The sequence below is a fragment of the Arvicanthis niloticus genome, chromosome 7 (assembly GCF_011762505.2).
Source record: "Arvicanthis niloticus isolate mArvNil1 chromosome 7, mArvNil1.pat.X, whole genome shotgun sequence".
Classification (NCBI taxonomy): domain Eukaryota; kingdom Metazoa; phylum Chordata; class Mammalia; order Rodentia; family Muridae; genus Arvicanthis; species Arvicanthis niloticus.
In genome coordinates, this window is record NC_047664.1 from 13,848,814 (window position 1) to 13,872,573 (window position 23,760).

Genomic DNA, 23,760 nt, shown 5'->3' on the forward strand with positions numbered 1-23,760 from the left:
TTGGTTTCTCATGATTAACTTCAAGAGATTATTTTAGTGGCTGAAGACTTATTTACATGAGTTTAATAGGGTTTTACATTCTTCAAAACCATTTCACCTACATTATCTTAACTGACTTCACGACGAAACCAAGGCTGTGCTGCTAGTTTTAGAAAAGATAAGCAGTTAGAGGTGCTGAAACTGGCTGAACTCAGGTGCTAAGACGGACACGTGGACTGTCTTCTTCAGAGCTCTCTCTGGAGTCCGTTTATGTTCTTCCTGGGTGATAGGAAGTGATGGCTGGGTTCTTTCTCTTTTTGGCCCTGAGAATTGGTCCTTCTGTCCCTTCCTTCCTTCCTTCCTTCCTTCCTTCCTTCCTTCCTTTCTTTCTTTTTTTCTTTCTTTCTTTCTTTCTGTCCCTCCTCCTCCCTTTTCTTCTCCCCCCTCTTGATTCTGTTGCTTGATGTTTTCTTTTTTCCCCCAACTTAATGTTTTTAACTTGGGGATTTTATACAATGCCCCCAATCACACTCACTTCCCCTTCTTTTCTACCAACACTTTACAGAGCTTGGCTCGTAGACCACCTGTTCAGACCATTCTGAAATCTGCTTTTAAAAGCCAATAACAGAACTCGTTCTATACCAGTAGCTTGGATGGGCCTTGGACATGTGTGTTGTCAACACTCACAACAGGTGACTTAGCTTTCAAGGTTGGCAGGGGTATTTTCTGTCTTTGAAACTGAACTAGAACTCCGGGCAAACTGTCTCATAGTTCTTCATAGAGAATGAAAAATAGTGCTAGCTGGTATGGAACTTTGAAAGTATAACAGTTTTGGGATCGTTTTAAATGATTTAAAGGACTGGGGTGATCTGGTTCCAAGTAAGCAGCATCTTTCATTCTTCCTGTTACTACGCAGGGTATTGGTCCACACTGAAGTGTAGCTAGCCATTAAATACACTCCCAAGTTTTATAATCCTAATTTTTATTGAAAAGCTGTCTCCAAAGTGTTTTATCAGCACTGAGAAGAGTTTGAGAATATTTGATTTAAAAATTACCCTAATTGGCTTTCCAGTTGTTCAGTGGTCTCTATAAATTGGCTAAGTTTTAGAAGCTATGCTTTGTGCTTCCCATAATTTCAGTTTACTCAGTCATTCTGGATTTCTGACGGGGTTGAAGACCTATAGTCTCATAGCCAATCCTGGCTATTTACTTTGAGAGAAAAGATCTGAGTGGATGGTTTTCAGCTGACATTCATTCTAAAGCCAAGAAAAAAAGCCAGGTTCAAAACTAAGTGTTTTAGTTAGGAGAGATGACAGAGGTTCTGGTTAGTCAACAAAATGAGGGACTGGGTATTAGGACTATCTTGTACCTCACTGGTACAATTAGGAATAAATTATGCTCTAATTGCATTTTGAGGGTGAAGCTAGGTGATGAGAGAGAGAGAAAGAGAGAGAAAGGGGGGGCATGGAGGCAGATGTTCACCTGTCTCTATCAGTCAAAGATAGTTTATATATCTAGGTTGGATATTGGGTTACACTTCTGATTGAGTATTACAAAACTTATAAAGCCTTTGATTAACATTTTAAGAAAACGTATAAAAGCAAAAAGGAAAAGGGAGCATGGGATAGGGGTTTTCTAGGGAGGGGAAATGGGGGAAGGGGATGGCATCTGAAATGTAAATAAAATATAAAAATATAAATAAAAAAATTACCCTAATTGTCAAAAGTTTGTTTTCCACAAATGGAAATTTGTAATGGGCACACCAGGTGTACTCAGAGACTAAGGTGAATCACTTGTCTGCCTGGGCTGAAGGTAAGTAGGCTCGAGGGCAGAGCGTCAGCCTGTCCTGACGGGTTTTCAGAGCTGGGTCCTCCATTTTCATCTCCTGCAGCCCACATTAACCAGTGTATTAGAGTCTTTGTGATTGCATTGGTCGCTGAAGAACATTTAATTTCTTGACAGATTTTTGATATTTCCTGGGATCCCTATCAGCCGAATAGAATGGTTAGCTGTGGCGTGAAGCATATAAAGGTACGGTAGCTTTTCGTTTGTGTGTTTAAGTTTGGTGTCTTGTGTTCTTGCATGAAAAAAATAGTTGTTAATACAGATGATTTTTGTATGTTTGATTTTTTTTTCCTTTTTAATTTTGTGTGCTTTTGAGTTTTGGCTGCATGTGTGTCTGTGTTGGATCCCCTGGAACTGGAGTTACAGACAATTGTGAACTGCCATGGGAGTGCTGGGATTTGAACTCTGGTCCCCTGGAAGAGCAGACAAGCTCTTAACTGCTGAGCCACCTGTCCAGACCCTGCTTTATTTTTTATTTTATTTGTTTGTTTGTTTATTTATTTATTTGTTTGTTTTTTGTTTTTCGAGACAGGGTTTCTCTGTGTAGACCAGGCTGGCCTGGAACTCACTGTGTAGACCAGGCTGGCCTAGAATTCAGAGATCCTCTTGCCTCTGCCTCCATAGTTCTGGGATTAAAGGTGTGCGCCACCAGCTCAGCAATACGGGTGTTTTAAAACATAGAATCTTAGAAATATCAGGCAACTTCTGATTAGTGCTAAATAAACCAAATTTCTTGTCCAGCTGCTGCTGGGCACTTCACTTGACTGTCATTGTTTTTCAATCCTGAAGCACAGCCCCTGTCTAAATTAGTCTGAAAAATAAGACAGTGAAAATAACCAATAACTTCAGGATAAAGACAAATTAGGAGGAAGAACATGCACTATTTACTAAAGCATGTTAGAAGTTATAATTAAATGATATAAATTAAAAAATTTAAGGCAGCAAATAAACAATTCGTGACAGTTTAGACATGGTGGCATCTCTAACCAACAGTTTAGAATATGGTAGCATCTTTAACCACTGAGTACTAAAACTATTTGAATGGGGAGTGTAATATTACTTCATACTATACACAAAAGTAAATTCTAAGCCAATTAAAGTGTGAAATATTTAAGAAACCACAGGTAAGTAAAGGCATATGGTGTTTTTTGGGGGGGGGTGATGTAAAAAAACAAAGGTTTCTTCCATGTTGGAAAGGCATTTACAGTTCAGAGGACTTTTGAACTCGTGTAGTTAGATGGGGGCGATTAGGAGAGGTCACAGGGAAAGCCTGTGAACTAGGGCAGCTGCAGGCTTTCAAAGCCTCCTCCCCATACAGACAAAAACACCAGCCTAGTTCCTATTTCATACAGTTACAATTTGTGCAGAGGCCACCAGAGGGCAGAAGCAAACCAGACCAAGAGAACAGCTACATAGCTGGATGCATTCCATCTTTGTCTTTTCTAGAAAATTTATCAGCAAAACGCCATCAAAATATCTCTGCATTGCTGCAGTGTGTCACACAGCCTCGACATACAGAACCTTCTATACGGTCACCTTTTATGAAATAAAGGCCCTGAAGGACTCTTTTTCTCTACAAGAAATATTTAAGGAAATGTGTGACTGCTCCCAGGCTCTGGACATGTCCTCTTCCATATGCACGTGCAGAAAGAAGCTGTAACGATAATATCGGTATACAGACATATAAATTAACATATACTATGCATTTGCTCTCCCCGGAGGAAAACCACACACAAGCAAGAATAAAGGACCAACAGTAGACATTAATGTATTCGTGGAATATAAAGACAAATCTATAGCTTAGACAATATGGATAACCAACAAAAAATAGGAACAGTTTTGATCATTAGATGCATGAAAATGCTAAATCTTATAGAATACAGACTTTAAAAATAATTGAATATGTTGAGATCATTATTACATTGCATCTGGTGCTGACAAGGATTCAGTGAGGGCTGCCCCTAAGCTTGACTGTGGATGGGTAACTTGAGTCTTTCTGACCAGAAGTTTGGCAGTATTTATTGATAGCTCTAAACATGTCAATCCCTCTAGTCCAGTAATTTCATAACGTGGAGTTTCTCCCAAGTGACTTATGAGGAATGTGAACTAAGAACTGATTCATTGCTGAGTAACTTTCCAATAGCAGAGACAAAATCAAGAAGACCTGAGGCTGCCCAGCTACCCCCATGGTTAAATAAAATACACAGCATTCTTATGATGCTATGTACGATCACTGTAAGTCATGGCTTAGAGGGACACTTATTGATACTTGGAAATACTCAAAATGTGCTTTCCATGGGCAGTCTAGTCTACTTGTGGCTCTGGCGTTTTTATTTACAGAGGAATGGTTTCATTATGGCATCACCATGTCACTGTGCTTTGTCCTAATCTCTTCCCTCCTGCAAAGCCTTCTGCCTGCCCTGCTGGTTTTTTTCCCTCCCCAACTGCCTTTCCTGCTCTCTTGTCACACATCATAAGTGCCGCCACACTATTTTACCCTCCCTCTCTAACCTTTCCTCCCGCTTATGACCATCTTCCCGGTGTCGTTACCCATCAGTATACATATACAAATATAGCACTTAAAATCTAGTTCCACGTATGAGAGAAAATGTGTACTTTGTCTTTCTGAGTTTAGAATATACCTCTCATCCCAGTTCTTAAGCTCAGTGAACTGCCTGCCCTCCCTCCACAGACAGATATTATTAAAACGCATTCTTACCTTTAGCAGTGGCAGTAGAGATTGGTGAGCCTGCATGTTGGACTACAACCCATCAACAGTTCATCACCAACGCTGAAGAGATGTACTGGCTCCTGCCTTCTCCTCACCATTGCCCCCTAAATTTTTAAGATATATATTTGTTTAGGAAATATCAGTAAACATTAAATTGTTATCTCTTGGTAAAATTAGTGGATGGTGTCAAACTTTTCTCTTTATACTTTTTAAGTTATTCCAAGATAACGAGCATTGCTTACTTTTTCCTTTTCTTGTATATGTTCATGTTCTAGCGTGTGAGTACGTAATCCCCTCAAGACTTACTTTCTTGCACTTGCCCCCAAACTATGGAGGCTCCTACTTCCAGAATTCACCACTGAGTGGTGGAACCAGTATAGACATAGTAATCTTTACTTCTTTCTCTATTTCCTAAAATGGCCAAAAATGGCAGACGTAAGATTTACACACTGCCTTTGGCCACCTGTGTAGACCACCTGTTGAGATTACCTTCCATGGTCTATCGAATGGCTCAACTTTCTCCCGAACCCACATTTACTGGGCTCTTAACTGGATGAGCTGCTTAGTGAAAGTTTTGTCCAGACTCCTGTTTCTGTCTGTGCTTATTTTACGTCAACTTTTAATCAGTTTTAAGAACAGAAACAGAAAAACAAACAAACCCTCGAGCTATGTTTGCAAACACTAAGGCTCCTTGCCATGTCAAACTTGTTTAGTGAGTTTAGGCATTTCCCCCTAATCGAGACACACGCCTGTACCTCAGTGGAAAAAGCTGTACATGTCTACAGCCACCTCTTACTTATCCCTCTTAAAAATAAATCTAGGATAAACCAGTTTTTAAAAATATTTTTCTAAAATTCTGTGTGTATTTGTGTGTCTTTGTATGTGAGTACAGGTGCTTACAGAACCTGGGTCCCCTAGAACTGGAGTGGCAGGTGGTTGTGACCCTGTGGGTATGTGTGAGTGCTGGGGACCAAATTCATGTCCTCTGCATGAGTGTAACATGTTCTTACCTTCTGAGCCATCTTTTTAACTAAAATTGGTTTTTATAAGTGATTTTTACTTTTGATTCTGCCTACACCTGGAGTTAATGAAGACTGAGTAAGTTGGAAGTGGAGAGTAAAGGCTTCATTTCCAGAAACCCTTTGGTATGAAATTTCTGGAGCCAGGGGAAAATCTTGCCTGGTTTTGTAAGGTTCATCTTTCCTCTCCCGCAGGCACAAAATACTAGGATTGTCACCGATTTTTTCCCATACATTCTTGCCCCTTAGAGTCATCTAATCTTGCTCTCCTAGGTGAGGCGTAATTTCTTGCCGGCTGTGATCCCGTTCAGTTCATGTACTGGAGCTTGGTTCCTGTAGCTGTTCCCTGGCCCTGCCTCTTGAGTATAATCTGAATCTGTTGTTACAAAAGCCGTGTTTGCTGTCTCACACACCCTCTTTCTTAGTTGTGGTTCTCTAAGTAGTGACCCAGGCTTCTCTGCTTTCTCATGTGTTAACTTTATAGAATCCGCATCTTTTGAAAAGCATCTCTGCCTGCTTTCCCTCATTTCATTCATTTGCATGTGAGGCAATAGCAGAATCTGTCCTAACCTGTGCTCAAGGGTGTTGTGAGATTAAACAGCAGATGTAGATGGCGTGTGGAGCCTGTGAGGGCTGGGTAGTGGCACCAGAGTTACACCGGTTTATACATTAGGAACTACATCAAGGAAAAATACTGGACTTCTGTATAACTGTGGTGGTGTCCCTGCTGTCATCTACAAATCGTCCAAGCTTTAAGCTTGCCATCTTCCACAAGATCTGTGCAAACAAAATGGGGAAGCCTGGGTGATTGTGTGCCTTTGTGAAAGCAGTTGTATTTAGAAACATATGTGAGCAATTCTATAGAAAAAAAAAAAAAAAAAAACCAACCCTGTAATACTTTGGTTAAAAAGCAATTATTTTTATTGCCACCATGCTCTAACCAACTCCACCAACCAGTCTAGAAAGCAGTTTTTAAAATATACATGTGTACTTTAAAATAGCTAGGTGATGTAGGTTATGCTAATATGAAGTTATTGCTAACAAGTTTTTCTTGATGTAATACATTAATATGTACACACACACACACCATAGCACATTTTCTATGTAGGGTCTTATTAAGTAGTTCTGGCTTTCCTGGAAGTTGCTATGTAGACCAGGCTAGCCTCCAGTATGCAATGCTCCTTCTTCCTCTGCCTCCCAAATTCTGAGATTACAGGCATGTGCCCCAGACATGGCTTTCTTTTTAGACTTATTTATACTTTGGAACTTTTCTACAATCTATCTTCATTTGACAGAAGGCCAGTTTCATTCTGTGAACACTGGGGCCATTTAAATGCCATTAAACATTAACATTTTGAAATTTTGGAGCTTTTAAAGTTACAATATATCACTGTGAGTTTTTCTTATGCTTCTAGAAGTATGCAATGTTTTTTTGAGGTTCTCTACTGACACAGAAAAACAATTTATTCATGTTCAGTTCAGATACAGTATATTCTGTAAAATTATAGAAAAATACCAATAATGGAATATATAGAGAACACTCTATTTCAGCATATATTTATTTTACTATTTCCTAGTTTTGGACACTATGTGGAAATGCCCTGACTGCAAAAAGAGGGATATTTGGCAAAACAGGAGATCTTCAGACTATCCTTTGCCTTGCATGTGCCAAAGAAGACATCACATACTCTGGTGCTTTAAATGGTGACATCTACGTCTGGAAAGGGCTCACCTTAGTCCGCACTATTCAAGGAGCACATAGTGTGAGTATTGCCATAGGGGGTTGTGGGATGATGTAATGAGGGATGATGTAATATGGCATGATGTCATGTGAAGTGATGTACTGAATGGGTCAAGGCCACACATCTCCATGTTTCTGGCCTTTGCTTTACAGTTAGACCTCACCAGACAGTTGTGTGCACACACACACACACACACACACACATATGAAACCACTCATGAAGATTTCTCAAGTTACTTTGTTACCTGAGGGGGGAAAAATCCACACTGAATCTAGCCTTCACCTTAACTTTTAATTGGTTGATTAGTGTTACTCTTCAGGAGTAGTGTGCCATAAGAATACTTCATCACTTCTTAAATTACTGCCTGCCTGCTAATGTCCTAGGATCTTGTTAACTTCACTGCCTGTTTCACTGGGCCTGGGCTGTTAAGTTTTGTATTTCAGTTTAAGAGAGTTAAATCTAAGGGCTAGAGAGATGGCTCAGTGGTTTAGATCACTTACTGCTCACAGAAGACTGGGTACAGTTCCCAGCACCCACATGGCACAGTAGAAGTAGGATAAAGAATGGTTTATTTTAATGCCTTCAAATTCATTCACCACTACTTCTTTTAGTGCCACAGTTGAACCCAGAGCCTCACACACTAGGCAAGACCTCTGTCATTAAACTGCATCCTCAGACCTAATTACTCTTCCCATGAAGAAAACCTTAGACAGCTCAGTGAAATAGTTTAGATACTTTAGAGCCTTCTTTGTCATCTACGGTGAAAACCATTTCTCTTGGCTTCATTGCCAAATGACTCTCAAAGTCAGTAAGAGGTCAGAATTTGTCTTCATTCACTAAATGAGCTGCTTCAGCCTCCAGTTTCTCTCTGTCAGCATAATGTAGTGTAACAGCTTTGAAAAAATCAAGTAAAATAAGAGTCAAAGGATTTTAGATATGTAAAGGGAGTTGTACCATAGTACACAATGCTGACACAATGCTATTTGTGGTTTGGGGTTTGTCAGAAGTGACACCATCCTGAAAGGCTGAGCTCTGTCTCAGGCACCTCCATATTTGTCAGTGGTGTGGCACCATGCCCCTAGTCTGTGTCTCTACCTCATTAATTTAGAATGTAAGTGTGATGTCTTTGTACTGTCTTTGATTTAAAAGGCTCAGTTGTCATACAGAAATGTGATTCTATATCTGCTTTTACCAAGGCACTCATAACTAATATTTTGGGCAGTGGCAGTAACAATCTTATCAAATTAGGTATGTTGGAATTGCTTTGCTTCCTGGTGGTGGCTGTAATTACTGCAACCCAGCTGAAGGGAAGTATGTTGATCTGCTGTCAGATTTCAACAGAAAACAGCATCTGCTTTAATTAGTTTTGCTCTGTTATTTTTAATCATGGAGATTCACCAACAATGGCATTTGTGACTGCAGGATTGAATTCTACCTCTTATAATTGACAGGCTGGAATCTTCAGCCTGTATGCTTGTGAAGAGGGCTTTGCTACTGGTGGGCGAGACGGTTGCATACGATTATGGGACACTGACTTCAAACCAATAACCAAAATTGATCTCAGGGAGACGGAACAAGGATATAAAGGTAACATGTGCATTAGTATTTAGCATGTGCCCTAAGAAGGTTACATACAATGTCAAGGTTTGTGGTTTCGTTTAAGAGAAGTAAATATAAGGGCTGGAGAGACTGCTCAGCTATTCGGAGTACTCACTGCTCTTGTAGAAGACCTGGATACAGTTCACACCACCCACAGGGTGCCCTACAAGTGTCTGTAATTCCAGTTCCAGGGACCTTGTGCCCTCTTCTGTCTTCTGTGGATATTAGGTATACATGGAGTACACACCCATGCATGAGGCATCTCACTTGTATTTTTTAAAAGAATTAAATATGTGAGTTTTATATTCTACCTATGCGTATTTGCTTTGTTCTATAAAGACTTTAAGGGTTTACATAAAAATATTGAATACAAGTTCCAAAGTATGCTGAAAACGAGTAGATATCTTTTCTCCTGCTTGGCACAAAGCTATAGTGAGCCTGTAGCAAAGGCAGATGGTAACATTACAGTGAAGAAGCTGTGTGGTTTTCCAGAATATGGGGTTATTTTCAGTGATGAAATGAATTTCTGGACAAGGAAGTCAATAAATGCCCAGCCTCTGAAAACAAACCTGTGACCACCTGCAGCACTCGGGTGGCTAGGGAAGACATCAGAGAGCAGAGAGAAGGAAACATGCACCATATGTCCTCAAGCTACCTTCCCTAAGCAGTGTTGTTTCCAATCAAACTTTATTTTTAAATTTAGCAGCTGATCAATGAGCTGGATGTTGTGATTCATCTTGTACCACAGGCTACCTCCTTCCTTCTGCCATTCACTATACAAAGTGCAGCACATCTCTTCTGGAGATCGCACGGGTTCTCTCTTACAGGAGCTGTGGAGAGCTGACACCAGGAAGCTGTAGGATTTGGTTTCCACTTAACTCCGTCAGTTAGGGCAAGGTCCTTAAACTCTCTACAATATCATGTGGTTTTAAGCAACTTTATTCAGAAAAATATACAAATGTGTAGAAGCAAGTTAGTTTTTCTACGAGCCACATTTTTTTTAAAAAAAGCAAGATCCTTCAACCAAACAACTCGAGATCCCCCACCCTGTGAGCATTTGCAGAGAGTCGGGGTAAGCAAGGATGGAGGGAGGGCTTGAAGGAGCAGAACACACAGGAGGAGACAGAGGGGACAGCAGATCCTTACACAGTGTCCCACCCTCAGAGAAATCAAACCTTCTGCCCCGCCTACTCCTTGCCTCAAAATGGGAGTTAAGCACATAAGAGGAACACATAAGCACATAAGAGGAACAGATTCGGCAAAACAGTATCAGGATTGCCATGGTCTCAATGTGGATGTGAAACTGCAGGAGTGAATTTATCTTCAGAAGGACTTTTGATATGAATGACTTCCCCCCTGCCCCCCATCTTTTTGCTGTTGGGTAACAATGACTGTTGACTTCATTTCAGTGGAAACTGTGCTTTGTGGTTTTTTTGTGGGGTTTTGTTTTTATTTTTGATTTTATTAAAAAGACTTGGTAAACATTCAGCAAGAGCCTTTCCATGGCCACTCTCTAATTCTATTACACCATACTTGCCCCTGTGTGTCTCAAGTGTGAAAATATTAATCAGGAGCAGGGAAATAGCTCAGCCATAAAAACCCTTGATGGCAGTCCTGATGACAGGAGTTCAATCCCTGGAACTCACATGACAGGAGGAAAAAACTGATGCCTGTAAGTTGTCTTCTGGCCCTCATATGCACTCCACATATGCATTTACTTATGCATGTGCGTGTGCGTGCATACACACGAATAACTAACTAAATGCCATTTTAAAATTAAGGGCCAACCACCTATTAGCATTTGTATGCTCTTATCCCAAGACCCCACTTAGTGTGCAACGTGTGAAGACTTCTCTTGCTCCTCTTATAGACGTCTAGGTCTATGAAATGAATCTAGCAATTTCCAAGGTCTTCAGTTGTCAGAAATGAAGAAAGACTTTTCAGTGAACTAAGGTAAATACTACATTTATGAAAAATGATAGGGCTTTGTCATAAAGAGAAACTGCTACTCAGTCCTCTTACGTTTTTCTAGTTAGCTGTGAGCTAATTAAAACACTTGACTTCCAGTAAAAGCAGTAAAAACTCCATTTTAAATTGAGTATGCATCAGCTTGCCAGATGTATCACACTTAATCAACAACAATCATGAAGGCCAGGACAGACTCTTAGGACTCTTCCTTCCCAGAAAGATGTGCCTCACACCCTGAGGGACACCATCCACGGTCAAGAGAACTGAAGTCCTTCAGTCACACCAGTAACTTCCATGCTTTTTGTGAGTGGACAGACTGTTTACCACTTGGACGTTCAACTTTCCTTTGGCAACAGTGCAACATGATTCTATAAATCTGCAGCTGAGTTCATCCAAGGGCTTTGATTTGTTAGTTTTGAAAACTAAACAAACTAGATCTAAAAGATTGCTCTTATGATGAGTTTGTCAACAAAACTTTATATGAACTGCCACAAAGCTATTTACTGTCCTCATAATGTAAATGATCAGACATATCACCACAGAAATGTTCTATTCAGCTAGCTGTGTTGTAGATCTGTAATCCCATCACTTGGGAGGTGGAAGGAGAAGCTTGTGACTTTGAGGCCAGACAGGGTTCCATGTCAAGACCTTGGCTTAAGAAAAAGGGGAAAGGGGGAATGGGGAAAGGAGATAACATCTGAAATATAAATAAATAAAATATCAAATAAAAAAAGAAAAGAAAAAGGGAGAAATGAAATGTTTTATTCAAGGTATTACTGTGCCAGATCCCACTGGACACATGAACCCAATATCCTAAACCTTTCAGAGATGTTTTTCAGCGTCATTGTGTTTTAGGGAATATGAATTCTGGAGCTTTCAAGAGGGAGAGAGATTGGACATTAGTGAGAGCAACCTTGTCATCTTATGGACAAGGAGACAGAAGCACACAGGCTTGTGAACATCAAGATAATTGCAGACTTAGGGCCCTAACTCATCTCATGACAAATATAACAGCAAATGTTGCATCCAGCTTTTTAAAGCAAATTGGTGATTTGGATGAAGCAATGGAGCTTAAAATGATTATTAAAGTTGTCAAGAAAAGGTAAAAATAATTCTTAAAATGTGTCAACCAAAATGAATATGTTTACCTAATTGGTATAGAGTGTAAAAAGAATACAGTAGTTATTCATCCAATAGAAGGTATATTATTTACCCACCGAATAAACATTTATTACGCATCTGTAGACATGTGTGCCGAAGAACTGGGAAAGCAGTTCTAAAAAGCATGCTTGAGTCATTTTACATTTTTCTGGGAATTACAAACACAGATATTAAATAGCTGTCTGTCTAATGAGCCATAAAGTGTGAATTGGAAGAGATATGCATCAGGAAAATCACAGGGCTGGGGCTGGGGCTGGGCTCTGCAGGACACAAGGTTTGCTGTCCCCTTCCTGGTCTAGAGCACCATTGGGCACATGGATTTTAACAGTTGCTTTATCACTTGTGTCCAGCGGCTTTAAAAATTGTTTCATGTTTGTATAAGCCAGGTCACAATACTTTTTTTTCAAAACCTTCCAATGATTTTCCATTTTTCTGAAACACCTAAAGTCTTCATGATGGCCTCAGAGCACCTGCTTCTTCCTCTGCCTTGCCCAGGCTGCCTCACACTTTTTCCTCTGTCTGCAATGTCCCCTCTCAACTTGAGCCCTTCCCCCACTGAATCCTGCACTGATTGACCTTGTCTGAAATTTCATTCTTCTTCCAGCCCCTGGGCACTCCTGATGCCTCTTTCTAGACGTGCTAATACTTTACACCTTTTAGCATACAGCACACTTACCCACGTGCAATGTTCGTGGCCTTGTTTGTATCAACTGGGTACCTTTTTTCCCCTGATGCCTCTGGAGAGCTTACAATAGTGCCTTCCTGTGTGCTGGAGACCTGGAACATGTCAGACAGTGCGTATCACATTCAGATTGGAATGTAGTAAAACCGAAAGCCAACCCAACTTAAGGAGAAACACCTAGTCAGGTTCCTTCATGTCAACTTTCCGAGTTTACCCTTGGCCCACAAGGACTTGGATAGAAGATCCTAGTATGGGTTTAGGATGAGTACTGTGCTTCTGTCGCCAGTCTGCAGGGTGCTTTTGTGCTACCGAGGTAGAAACTGTAGCTAGAAGCTCTCTGAGGGTTGGTCTTGTGCAGCTTTTGTTTCTTGTGCTACCAGAGCCCATACTTTGTCTTCTCTGGACCTTTACAGCCTTTTAGTTTTCTCCACTCTCCACAGTCTTCCCTCTCTTGCTGTTTCTCTGCTCCCACCACCCTCTGCCATCTTGCCCTGGCAGCTCTTGAACTGTTCAGCGGCTTGTTCAGCTGTCTTCAGCTCACTGCTTGACGCTTCAGCTGCTGCTGCTGCTCGTCACCTGCTCTCCCTGATGCTCCACAGCCTCTGCTGCTGCCGTCTGTCTGCTGTCTTTGCTGCTCCTTTCTTTGTGTTACAGTTCAGCCCAAACTACTGAAAGCTGTAGTTTTCTACAGTCTTCCAACTGTGGAGAGAGAAACCTTTACTGACCCCAGTGTTGGAACACCAGAGGAGACGGCACAGTAGACTGTCACGCAGTTGATGCATTAAGTGAGCCTGAGCAGTCAGCTTTTCTAGACAAAAGAGGAGCGTTTTGGACCAATTGTAGCCTTGCCTTTTCAATACTATTTATAGCCATAGAGGTTCGTGTTTGGATCAGTCACAGCCTTGCAGAAAATCTGATATAATTTTTCAAGCATTGTTTACGGGAGCTGCATCTTCAGAAGCCTGGGCAGCCAGCTGTGGTGGTTGTGTAGTTTCTCAAGGCATCGGTAGTATGTTCAAGGTGGCTTGTATATAATAATGGCTTGTATTATAATAATGGATAGTTCGGCTGTGCATTTGATTAATAGTCTTTTTGTTCACTGTATGAAGCTAAGCATACCTTTCGACCATGCAGCTGCTTGCCGACCTCCATTGCTGACCTTCCCTCCTTCCTCCTCATTCAAAAAGCCTGACCGTGTCTCCTTTTTCATCTCCTCCTTCCCAGCAACCGCTGAGGGTGCGCTGTCTCTGTTACTTGTCTCTCTAATAAAATTATGCTCAAACTTCCTTATGAGTCTGTTTCTAAACTTCTTATTAAAGAGTCTGAGAACCCAACAAAGGGAACCTTGAATTCTCTAGTAACATATAAGTTATAAAAGTCTACTTTTGTCATTTATGGCTTTGTTTACTTAGCTCTTCTTTCTTGCTTCATGCCAGGAATCTGAGAAGAGAGTGAAAAGACACACAAACAGAAAAGCCAGGATCTGGTGGGGTTTGCTTCTGCCACCACTACATCAGGAAACTTTAGAATCTTTATTAAATACAGCACAAGGAAAGGGCTAGCCTGTCACTCTAGGCAGCAGTCTCGCCTGGGAGGAAGGAGGAAGCTGCAGTTGCTAGTCTTTGTATACACTGGTCAATCCTCCATAAACACTCATAGGCAAACACTCAAGATTCTGGAAGAAAGCTTTGCCATTTGAGCCTGGACCACATGGGTAATGGTGTTGCCTTCTGTCTCAAGGTCTAAGGGTCAGGGCTGTCGGTAGGAACCCTTACTGCCCACCCACAGTGCTTGCTTGTTGGATTAAAAAAAATAACATGCAAGTTCTTTGCCTTCACTCACTAGGCCTTGAGTTTTCTAATGTACTGGGATGGAGTTTTCAACCTCAGCTAAAGAAACATTATTTACCATCTCCTGGAGAATACTCTAGCCGGGCTTGGGAGACAATGTTTTTCAGCCTTGGTGCCGGACCCACCTACCACTGCCCATGTCCATCTCCACACCCACTGAGAGGACTGTGTGGGTGGGTTCCAGTTATCCATATATTTTAGCTACTTCATGGAGAGTCTAATGCACAGAAAGGCTGGGAAGGTTGCCCTGTGCTTTGCCACGTCTTTAGGCCTCAGAGTTTAAGCCACGCCCCCTCCTGCTGTCCGGTTTGCCTTTCTCCAGCCAGATAACTGTGAGAAAGGACATTTTAGCTCAGTGATAATTTTCTCTGTGCTAAACCACCATTTTGCCTTCTAAGAGTTCACAATGGTAGCACATTAGAATAATAAAAGGATCAGCTGGAAGGCAAGGAGTAGCTGCCCACCAAGGGGAGAAGGGAGTGGCAGTATCTCCAGAGGCCCTATACGACTTCCCATGGGGCTAGAATCTGACCCCCACACAGGAAATTGTTCATATGGAGACATAAACTTTAAAGAAGACCCTACAATGCACAAAGACTTGCTGCTTAGAATAATACTTGGTATTGATCAATTGATTTCTCAGTGTTAGGTCCAGTGTTGGTGTTGAAGCCACACAGTGCTGTGAACTGAGACTGCTGATGTCATCCTCACTTAAAGCTGTGGTAACTGAAGATTTGAAAGGTTAAATAGCTTGTGGTGTCCCTAACTAGTGCAAATTAAGCAGTCCCCTTTAGCAATAAGACATATGTCAGTACTGATGGGCCGACTCCCCTCAAGCTGTCCTTGGGACTATAGCTCAGCGCATTGGGAGGATCTTCTCCATTTCCTAAAAGGAATAGAAAACAAAGCAAATTAAGAATTTGGTTTCTGCCTTAGAAAAATTTTCAGGTTTGGATGGGTAGTTTGCTCTCTACTGCCATCTGCTGTCCACATGTACCAAGCAGGGCAACACTCTACCTTTCTCATCATAGTACACAGGGGGCCTCAAGTCCAACTTAGACACCTCTCCATGCTGTCAAAAATACCCACAGCATGCATCTCAAAGAAGAAGAGCATTTCTGTGGCAGCTTTCCCTGCTTTTCATTTTGCTACTAGCAGGTACTACCTTACTCCAAATAGTAGCAGAGCAAAAGATAAAGAAACAAATACAGCTTAATTATGGATGCAATGGCTGCCTTGGCCAGCCCAGCAAGGACTCTGATTACAGTCCTGTTCTTTGTCCTTTTGCCAAACCTGGATGGACAGGAGAATGAAAGTACTGCTGGCCTTGTCGGGAAAGTGTCACTCTGCAGGGCCTCTCAGAACCACCTGGGAGAGGGACCAGGCTCTGTGCAGCTCATGGGCAGGGGAGCAGTTGGGCTTAGAACAAAGATTGTGGGCGTGACTAAGAAGCTTAAACACAACTCTCCCACTGATGTGTTTTTGGGAAGTAATTTCTATTTAAAATGGTTATCTCAGAAAAGAAAGTGACTCAGTGTCATTAAGGGCCCTTAAACACGACAAAAGATAATTTATCTGTTTGAAGAACAGACGGGTGTGGAGAACCTGAGGTGGTCTCTGAGAGGAAATGTTCACAGCTCATTAAGTTCACTGTAAGGGACAAAAGTGTACTCTTCCATTTTTCTCTTTGCCCCTTCTGTCTTTCCTCTTACCCCCCCCCCCTTTTTCTATTTTCTCTCCCTTTTCCCACCGTGTTCACCTAGACACACAGCCTTGTCAATCAGCCTCCTTGCTTTACTAAGTGTTGTTTCCCTGCTATTTAGTTCACTAGAACTAAAGCATTTTTCAAGGAAATCTATTAAAAAAAAAAAACAGATTGTGAAACACAGACTGGGGTGTGTGGGGCGGGGCATGTGTATGCTGCTGAGCTGGCATGTACATGTTTGGATTCTCTGTTGCTGGTGTGTGTGTGCATGTGCGTGTGTGTGCGTGCGCGTGCGCGTGCGTGCGTGTGTGCGTGTGTGTGTGTGTGTGTGACTGAGCTCACGTTTGCTGGTGGATGTGTCTGTGTGTCTCTGTCTCTGTGTGCATGTGCATGTGCTGGTGTGTGTGTGTGTGTGTTCTAGATGTTGATGTTGGGTATTCCTTTCAATTGTTCTCTCTTACTTTTTAATTCAAGGTTTCTCACTAAACCCAGTGCTCACTGATTTTGCTATGCCGACTGTCTGGCAAGCCCCAGGGATCGTCACAGCTCCCCAGAGCCGAGATTATAGATATGTGCATTGTGCCCAGCTTTTTATATGAGTGCTGGAATCAAACTCGGTCCTGCCCCTCGCTTGTTATAGGTGGTGCAGCCGCTCTACATTACAACTGATCATTTCTCAGCTCCTGATGAGTCCCCCCCCAGACACAGATTGTGGGTTTCTTAGTACTTTTCTGAACCTTTTCACACTCCCCACCCCAAAGTTATATAATAGAGGTGGTGGGAAAACAAATGTTTGCACACTGTACCAAATAAAATGCCAATGTTAGGTGAGGAGAGTTATCTCACATATAAATAGCCTTGTGCCAAAGGAAGGAAGGAAGGAAGGAAGGAGGGAGGGAGGAAGGGAGGGAAGGAAGGAAGGAAGGAAGGAAGGAAGGGATGAAGGAAGGAAAGAAGGAAAGCCCAGAAAACAAATAAAGGCAGTATCTCATTCAACCCTTGTAAAACCACAAATCATGGTTATGGATTCTCAGAAATTCTAAATCGCCAATCTGCTTTCCTGCTATACCATCTGGCTTAGCATTCCTCCTGGATGTTTAAAAATATATCTTAAAAAATCATTGAACACCAAAAGTTTATGTTTTCTATAGAAAGTGTATCTGATGTGGCTTTTGTAGTATTAAAAAAAACTTTAATTTTTCATTTATCGATTAAATCACAAGATTGGCACACAATACAAGCATAGAGATAGATAGATAGATAGATAGATAGATAGATAGATAGATAGATAGATAGATAGATAGATAGAAATAGAGAGAGGTGGTTGAGAGTAAGCAGCAGGGGTCGTTGGTAGTCACAGCTCAACTGGTGTTGATTCTCTGCAGCCTTTGAGCACAGGTGTGATGATGACCCCTCAGCAGGTGCTGCTGAAGGAATGGATACCACTGAGGAGCTGGTTTTAGAGGTTCATCCTAAGACTGAGTGGGAATTACATAGCTCCTGTGCATCTCCTCCTCACACAGGCACACCTCTCTCAACCATCAGCATCCTGCCTACAGTGACAAGAGTCATTTTCATTTGAGGTCCATGGTTCATGTGAGGGGTGCATGGATGTGTAGTCCCTGGGCTTTGACGGCTGCACGGTAACATATACCTGACGTGATTGTGTTGTACAAAACAGTGGAATGATCTTAAAAATTACCTGTACTCCATCTATTCCTTGTCCTAAAATGACCCATTTCATAATGGTGATAGTAGAATTTTGTGAAACTTCTGATATAATTATTTATTAGGTCTTTCAGCATAATAAAACTATATTTTTAGAAATACATATTTTTTAAACATGAAAACTTAAATGTCTTTTACAGCTTCCTTTTACTTTTTTTTTTTTTTTTTTGCCCTGGGTTTTTTTTTTATTAGATATTTTATTTACACTTCAGATGCCATCCCCTTTCCCCATTCCCCCGCCCCCTTAGAAGACCCCTATCCCATGCCCCCTTTTCCTTTTTGCATTTATGTATTTTTTTAAAAATAATGTTAATCATAAGCGTTATAAGTTTGGAATTGTTCAATCAGAGGTGTAACCCACTGACCAACCTAGATATAACAACTATCTTTGACTGGTGGAGATACATGAATATCTGCCTCCCTGTCTCCCCGCTCTTTCTCTCTTTCATCACCTAGCTTCTCCTCTCCTTCTTCTCCTCTTCTTACTCCTTTTCTTCCTCTCAGTACTCCTCCTACCTTAGCTCCTCCTACACATCACCCTTCCTGTTAAAATGAAACTTTTCTCTCAAAATACAATTAGAGCATAATTATGCCAATTTGTACCAGTGAGGTACAAGATAGTCCTAACACCCCGTCCATCCTTTTGTTGACTAACCAGCACCTCTGTCATCTATCCTAACTAAAACATTTAGTTCTGAACCTGGCTTTAGAATGAATGTCAGCTGACGACCATCCACTCAAATCTTTTCTCTTACGGTAAATAGCTGTAAGTTTTCAACCCCGTCAGAAATCCAGAATGACTGAGTTAACTATAATTGTGGGAAGCACAAAGCATAGCTTCTAAAACTTAGCCAATTTATAGAGACCTCTGAACACCTGAAAAGCCCCTATACTACCGAATGTTGGAGCATCAAATCTTCAGCCTTCTGGCCCAGAATCATCTGACAAACCTTGGTGATGCAGGATTAAGGACTGATTACTCTGTCTAGGCAGATATAATCAGTCGACTATTCTGCATGTGTGTCCTTTTCTGGACAGTAATTTGTCTGTAGATGGCGAGAGGCAATTCTTGCCTAGTGGCTGTTACCACACAACTGGAATAACTCCAAGGATGCTCAATTTCTTCTTAGAATCCACGACAGGAAGCTGTCAGGAGCAGACAGGTCTCTAATCAATATGAACATTAATATATAAATATTTGTAGCATCAGTTCTATGGACTTCTGATGTTTTGAAAACCAACTATCCATGTAAGGTAACCTGGACTGTTGTCTGTTCACTCCTCTCAGCTATTTCTAAATAAAATATGGAAAACACCCTAACAATAAACTCAAAAATATGAATTTGCTATAGTCCCTTAACTCATAGGTTAACCATCCCAAATCAGTTAAAAAAGTTAAAAAAGGGCTGGGTCTAGGCCTTGTATTCCTAAATGTGTTATACAGGCACAATGCCCATGAGCGTACCAATATTCATCTCATTTTTATATTAATAAGAGGCTCGTACCAATGAAAACCTTAAATTTGAGATCAAAGTAAATTTTGTACCATTTTAGAAATTATAACTTCATCTTGATAATAATTATACAGATTTCTACCAATAGGTTATGGCTATGCAATAAGTCCTAGCTAATCCCCCCTGTTCCAACAAAACCACTACTTGTCCCTAGAAAGACAGACCATTATTAACCACATTAGTCCCCAAGCTCAGGGAATAGGGGCGCTGACTCTTCTTTAACTTCTTCAAGCTGATTAAGGGCGTTGAGATTTTAGAAGAGGGGTGGGGGGAAGAGTAAGTTGATAAGCCTCTGATGCTGTGTCTTCACTGAATTCAGATGGAATTCCAGGACATCGGAGGTTTGGGCAGGTCTGCTCAGTTTGCTTGATGAGTAGATACACCAAGGCTGTGTATTCTGCAATATACAATTCTCAGAACAAGTTTTAGTATCAAAAAAAAAAAAATTTTTCCCACCCCCAGGGGGCTGACATTTTTTTTTTAAAGATGTTGGTTCTGAAGACTTTTTTTTTCCCCCGCTTGTTAAAATTGGTTGTAGTATTTACGTTTCAGATTTTATCCCCTTAGCCTACTTCCTCCCACCACCCAGAAACCTCCTATCCCATCCCCCTCCTCATGCTTCTATGAGGCAGTGACCGCACCTACCCCCTCACTATCCCCTCCCCGCCCTCACATCCCCCCCCCCACTGTGTGTTCATTTTTTTTTTTTTTATGGTACCAAGAAACTCCTCTCCCACCTATGTCCGACAAGGCCATCCTCCCCTACATATACCTCTGGAGTCTTGGGTCCCTCCCTATGTGTTCCCAGGCTGGTGGTTTAGACCCTGGGGGGCTCTGGGTGTTTGGTATTGTTGCTTTCCACCTGGAGTCACTAACCCTTTCTGCTCCTTCAGTCCTCTCACTAAGTTCTCCATTGGGAAACCCCTGATCATATCAGTGGTTAATTGTGAACATTGTCCTCTGAGTGTGTTAGTCTTTGGCTGACCTCTAAGGAGACAGCTATATCATGTTCCTCACATTATGCACTTTCAGCCATCCACAACAGTGTTTAGCTTAGGTGGCTGTACATGGGGTAAATCCCCAGGTGGAATGGTCTCCTGATAGCCTCTCCTTCAGTTTCTGTTCCATGTTTTGTTTCCCTATTTGCTCCCTCGAGCATTTTTGTTTCTCATTCTAAGTAAAACTGAGGCATCCCCTCTTGGTCTTCCTTCTTCATGAGCTTCATGTGGTCTGTGGGTTGAGTCTTCGCTAATCCAAGCTTTTGGGCTAACATCCGTGGAGATATGTTTGTGTAACTATCTTCTTTTGGGGTTTTTGGAAGATTACTTTCTTGCTTTTTCTAGGTTGTAGTTTCCCTCCTTGTGTTGGAGTTTTCCACCAATTATTCTTTGAAGTGCTGGATTGGTGTTGAGATACTGTGTAAATTTGGATTTGTCATGGAATATTTTGGTTTCTCCATCAATAATGATTGATAGTTTTGCTGGGTATAGTAGTCTGGGCTGGCATTTGTGTTCTCTTAGGGTCTGTATGATATCGGTCCAGGATCTTCTGGCTTTTATGGTCTCTGGTGAGAAGTCTGGTGTAATTCTTATAGGTCTGCCTTTATATGTTACTTTGCCTTTTTCCCTTACTGCTTTTAGTATTTTTTTTCTTTGTTTTGTACATTTGATGTTTTGACTATTATATGGCGAGAAGTATTTCTTTTCTGGTCTAAACTATTTGGAGTTCTGTAAACTTCTTGTATATTTATGGACATCTCTTTCTTTAGGTTAGGGAAGTTTTCCTCTATAATTTTGTTGAGGATATTTACTGGTCCTTTTAGTTGGGAGTCTTCCCCGTCATCTATACCTATTATCCTTAGGTTTGGCCTTCTCATTGTGTCTTGGATTTCTTGTATATTTTGGGTTAGTAGCTTTTTGTATTTTGCATTTTCTTTGACAGTTGTGTCAATGTTTTCCATGGTATCTTCTGCACATGAGATTCTCTCTTCCATCTCTTGTATTCTTTTGGTGATACTTGTGTCTATGACTCCTGATCTTTTTTTTAGGTTTTCTATCTCCAGGGTATTGTCCCTTTGTGATTTCTTTATTGTTTCTACTTCCATTTTTAGATCCTGCATGGTTCTGTTTAATTCCTTTTCCCGTTTGGTTGCCTTTTCTTGCAATTCCTTAAGGGATTTTTGTGTTTCCTCTTTAAGGGTTTCTATCTGTCTACCAGTGCTCTCCTTAAGTTCTTTGAGAGTGTTATTTATGTCTTTCTTAAAGCCCTCTATCATCATCATGAGAAGTGATTTTAATTCTGATTCCTGCTTTTCTGGTGTGATCGGATGTTCAGGGCTTGCTCTGATGGGGGAGCTGGGTTCTGATGATGCCATGTAACTTTGGTTTCTGTTGCTTACGTTCTTACTCTTGCCTTTTGCCATCTGGTTAACTCTAGTGCTGCCTTACTTGCTGTCTCTGACTGAAGCCTGTCTTTCTAGTTATCTAGCTTGTGTCTGATCTCCTAGGGGTCCAGATGTCTCTGTGATCTTTTCCAGCTGCACTGATTACAGTGGTACCTCTAGGATGCCTCAGGATATGGTGCCTCCAAGGCAGTAGTCCAGCTAGGTGTCTGCTGTTCTGGGTGCAGTGTCTCCTCTAGAATATCTCAGGATATGTTGTCTGAAGCTCTGAGTTCATTTGTTCCTCTGTGGCTCTGGATTGAGTGGACCTTCCAGTATGTCTCAGGTGGAATCCGGGGTCCACACAACAGCAGACCTGGCAGAGGTCTGATCCAGGCCTCAGATCTGAGAACTAGTTTCTAAAACACTGTCCAAGTTAGAGCGCCTGGGATCCCTGCTTCCTCTGGGTTCTTGGAGGTTGGGGACAGAGCTTCCACCCAAGATCTGCCCAGTGCTCTGGCCCAGACCGGAAGGAACCAGTGTTCCGGGCCCGGGAGTGATTTCCTGGGTCCTTTTGGTTCCCAGTTACTCCTTGTTTAGGGCGGGCCCTGCTGTCTGCTTACCTAAGATACTGCCTGAGTTAGAGTGCCTGGGATCCCTGCTTCCTCTGGGTTCTTGGATGTTGGGGGCAGAGCTGCCACCCAAGATCTGCTCAGTGCTCTGGCCCAGACCGGAAGTAACCAGTGTCTTCCTTTTACTTTCAAAGGGATTCAAATTTGGCTGATAAATTACACGGTCTTCATTATTATAGTTTATAATATATATATTATATATATAATATATGTATATACTACCTCTGACCCTCATAGAGCAAAGGATTTGCCTCTGGGCATCTGACTAATCAGGTATAAACCAAGAGTAAATCCTGTGTCTATAGCTTCTGGTGCTCAGTAGTACAGATGCGAAGGCAACTGACATCACAGAGCAGATGCAGCCTTGTTTCCAGAGAGTTAGGAAAATGGAATTGCTGTGTATTTCTAACTCATCTGTGGGACAATTCCCTGCATATATCAATACAGAACAAACTCAGTAAGGAATTGAGTGGACCAAAGAAGCCAGAGATCATGGAGGGTCAGTTTTCTTTTTTCTTTTTTTTTTTATTTTTTAAAATTTTAATTATTTTATTTATTTACATTCCATGAATTGCCCCCCTTCCTGGCCAGACAAGGCAGTCCTCTTCTACCCATGTGTGGGTGGGGGCGTGGCACAGACCAGCCCATGTATTCCTTAGTTGGTGGCATAGTCTCTGGGAGCTCTGAGGGGTCCAGACTAGTTAACACTGTTGTTCTTATGGGGTGGTAATCCCCCTCAGCTCCTTCAGTTCTTCCCCAAACTCTTCCACAGTTCCCAACCTCAGTCTAATGGTTGGCTGTAAGTATCTGCATATGTCTCAGTCAGCTGCTGGTAGGGCCTCTCAGAGAACAGCCATGCTGGCCTCCTGTCTGAAAGCACAATAAGGCATCAGCAATAGTGTAAGTTTGGTGTGCATGGGACAGATCCCAAGTTGGGTCGGTCACTGGGTGACCTTTCTCTCAGTCTCTGCTCCATTTCTGTCTCTGCATTTCCTTTATACTGGAACAATTCTGGGTCAAAAATTTAGAACATGGGTCCCCTGCCTCAGCTGGGGGCCATGTGTATCTATTGGAGGTGGTCTCTTCAGGTTCCATCTCCCCACTGTTGGGAATTTGGCTAATTTCATCACTATTGAGTCCTAACCTCTCCCATCCCAGGTCTCAGATTTTTCTAGAAGTTCCTCCCTCCCCCAACCCCCACACAGCTGCATATTTCAATGCATTC

The 23,760-nt window shown here is 41.7% G+C and overlaps 1 protein-coding gene across 7 annotated transcripts in view; it reads left to right on the forward strand.

Moving 5' to 3' along the window:
* The window catches only part of Eml6 (EMAP like 6), a 250,107-nt gene that overhangs the window by 110,524 nt on the left and 115,823 nt on the right, over positions 1-23,760 (forward strand). For all 7 annotated transcript variants that reach the window (XR_013111697.1, XM_076937969.1, XM_076937964.1 and 4 more), the window contains exons 5-7: positions 1,942-2,010; positions 7,152-7,337; positions 8,768-8,903. Coding sequence is in view for 6 of the 7 variants with exons in the window: in XM_076937969.1 (XP_076794084.1) it covers positions 1,942-2,010; positions 7,152-7,337; positions 8,768-8,903 (391 nt within the window). In the remaining variant the exon portion in view is untranslated. The remainder of the gene's footprint in view (positions 1-1,941; positions 2,011-7,151; positions 7,338-8,767; positions 8,904-23,760) is intronic.